Source organism: Palaemon carinicauda, chromosome 12 (genome assembly GCF_036898095.1).
Source record: "Palaemon carinicauda isolate YSFRI2023 chromosome 12, ASM3689809v2, whole genome shotgun sequence".
NCBI lineage: Eukaryota > Metazoa > Arthropoda > Malacostraca > Decapoda > Palaemonidae > Palaemon > Palaemon carinicauda.
The window spans coordinates 146,035,818-146,038,317 of NC_090736.1; the positions used below are offsets into that span (position 1 = coordinate 146,035,818).

The 2,500-nt window shown below is 36.7% G+C and overlaps 1 protein-coding gene across 1 annotated transcript in view; it reads right to left on the minus strand.

The window, feature by feature from the left end:
- Positions 1–273: 273 nt before the first annotated feature.
- LOC137651117 (uncharacterized) overlaps positions 274–2,500 on the minus strand; it is a 4,479-nt gene continuing 2,252 nt past the window's right edge. The window contains exons 3-5 of the mRNA XM_068384255.1: positions 1,727–1,889; positions 615–706; positions 274–461 (exon numbers count right to left, since the gene is read on the minus strand). Of these exons, the coding sequence (XP_068240356.1) occupies positions 356–461; positions 615–706; positions 1,727–1,889 (361 nt within the window). The 3' untranslated portion in view covers positions 274–355. The remainder of the gene's footprint in view (positions 462–614; positions 707–1,726; positions 1,890–2,500) is intronic.

The window sequence follows — 2,500 nt, forward strand, 5'->3', positions numbered from 1 at the left end:
ACTTTTCTTTGGTTTTGTTAGACCATAGTCCCGATCGGCTGCCCTGCCTGATATCGCTTAGACCCCAGTAGCGTATCTTCATATGTTGTACCATTCACCAACGTCCTTCTTTCCAGCAGCAAGGTTGAATTCTTTTTGAAGGTCTTTGCTTTGGTTTTGTTAGACCATAGTCCCGATCGGCTGCCCTGCCTGATATCGCTTAGTCCCCGGTAGCGTATCTTCATGTCCTTCCTTCCAGCAGCAAGTTAGGTCCACTGTTTGAGACGTGTGAGGTGTCTGTTATGTTTTTAGAAGGTGTTGGAGTGGCTTTGTTTGTGTCCTATCGAAACTATAAATATAGAAGGCTATGCTTGATTTAAACCATAACTTTTACATCTATGATATTCAAGAATTCCATCCCAGAGAGTCCTTGTATCGCTACAAATCGAGCAATGGCCATACTGGGTGGTGTGATCTTAATCCTGGAAAAAATACATTGATTTCATGAGCAATGATATTTTGCTGTGGAAATATTTATATTATTCAAATTTAGTCAGAATTATTGATATTCTTATATTCTGCTGTTATATGAAATACTCTTTTTATTAAATGTAATTTAGAAAGGTAATTTTCACCTGTTGGCACCATCCCAGGGTCCAAGAAAATATAAAACTTCTGTGTAAGTGGAGAAATCCCCATTTGTGACTAGAGTTTCTCCAATGTATACCTGCGGGTGTAGGTAAGATTAGTTAAGGTCGAAAATAGTTATTTATATCAATGGAATTTTCGCCAGTTTTGACACTATCCTCGAAATCACTCAATGAGTTCTTGACTATTTAACTTAATATTTGCTGACAAAAATAATCAGACTTATATGAAATAAAAGAAAATAGTTATATTTCTCTTGGGTATTGTCCATAAAATTCTAGATTTAAAATGAAAACCGTTAATTATCCTGTTTTCCTTTTAACTTTTGATATGACATTAACTCTGATATAAAAACGTAATCTCTTCTTTCCACGCTTTTTATTTGCAACAGCTGACAAGAGAAAACATTGAATTAATAAAGGAAAACTTGTCTCTTTCAATATAACATTATAATGATCAACATTTGATTTATAGAAACAGAAAAAGGTAAAAATTTTGGAATTTAAATACATTTTTATACGAACCTTGGCGTCTTTGAACCAGCTTGGGACTCCTGGATGCGGTAAAATGGAATTTAAATACATTCTTATACCAACCTTGACGTCTCTGAACCAGCTTGGGACTCCTGGATGCGGTAAAATGGAATTTAAATATATTTTTATACCAACCTTGACGTCTCTGAACCAGCTCGGGACTCCTGGATGCGGTAAAATGGAATTCAACTACATTTTTATACCAACCTTGACGTCTCTGAACCAGCTCAGGACTCCTGGATGCGGTAAAATGGAATTCAACTACATTCTTATACCAACCTTGACGTCTCTGAACCTGCTTGGGACTCCTGGATGCGGTAAAATGGAATTTAAATACATTCTTATACCAACCTTGACGTCTCCGAACCAACTCGGGACTCCTGGATGCGGTAAAATGGAATTTAAATACATTTTATACTAACCTTGACGTCTCTGAACCAGCTCGGGACTCCTGGATGCGGTAAAATGGAATTCAACTACATTCTTATACCAACCTTGACGTCTCTGAACCCGCTCGGGACTCCTGAATGCGGTAAAATGGAATTCAACTACATTCTTATACCAACCTTGACGTCTCTGAACCAGCTCGCGACTTCTGGATGCGGTAAAATGTCAATGAGCCAGATGACGTATGTATTTCCTAAGTCAACGCACCACCAAGTGTCGATTTTGTTTAGAGAATGGTACTGAGTGGTCAAGTCTCCGTCTACTGCTCGGCTTGCCTCAAGCCTGGAAACATGAACAAATGTTACAAACTACTGGATACACTATTAAAAATTTGTATTAAAAAAACTGTAAACGTCTGGCAACATTTATTCTAGGATTTCTAACGTTTCAAAAACGGATATATTGACATAAATGAGGAATATTGTGGTCACCAACCCGTAGAAAATAATAACAAATAAACTAAAATTACGGTCACCTGAAAACTCCTAGATACACTGGTTAAAATTTTGTATTCACAAACGGTAAATGCCTGGCAACATTTATCCCAGGATTTCTACGATTTCAAAATCGGATATATTGATAAAAATGAGGGATTTTACGGTCACCAACCCGTAAAAAGATAATAACAAAGTAAGGTAAAATTACGGTCGCCTGTATTTTACTTAAAAAAACGGTTGAGAACAGTATATATTTAGGCAGAATTTCCGATTAAAGTTAAGTTTTTTTACAGTGTAGCATGCACAGTCACAGATTTCAAGGTCTCTTGAAATTCTGCTAAAATTGTGCCTAAAGCATTGCCAAGGACAAAACAGCATATCGGAGATCAGAAATTTCATAGACTTAAAGTTCATGTCTAAAAATTTTAAAATGGAAGTCAGCTGTTGAAGACAGGA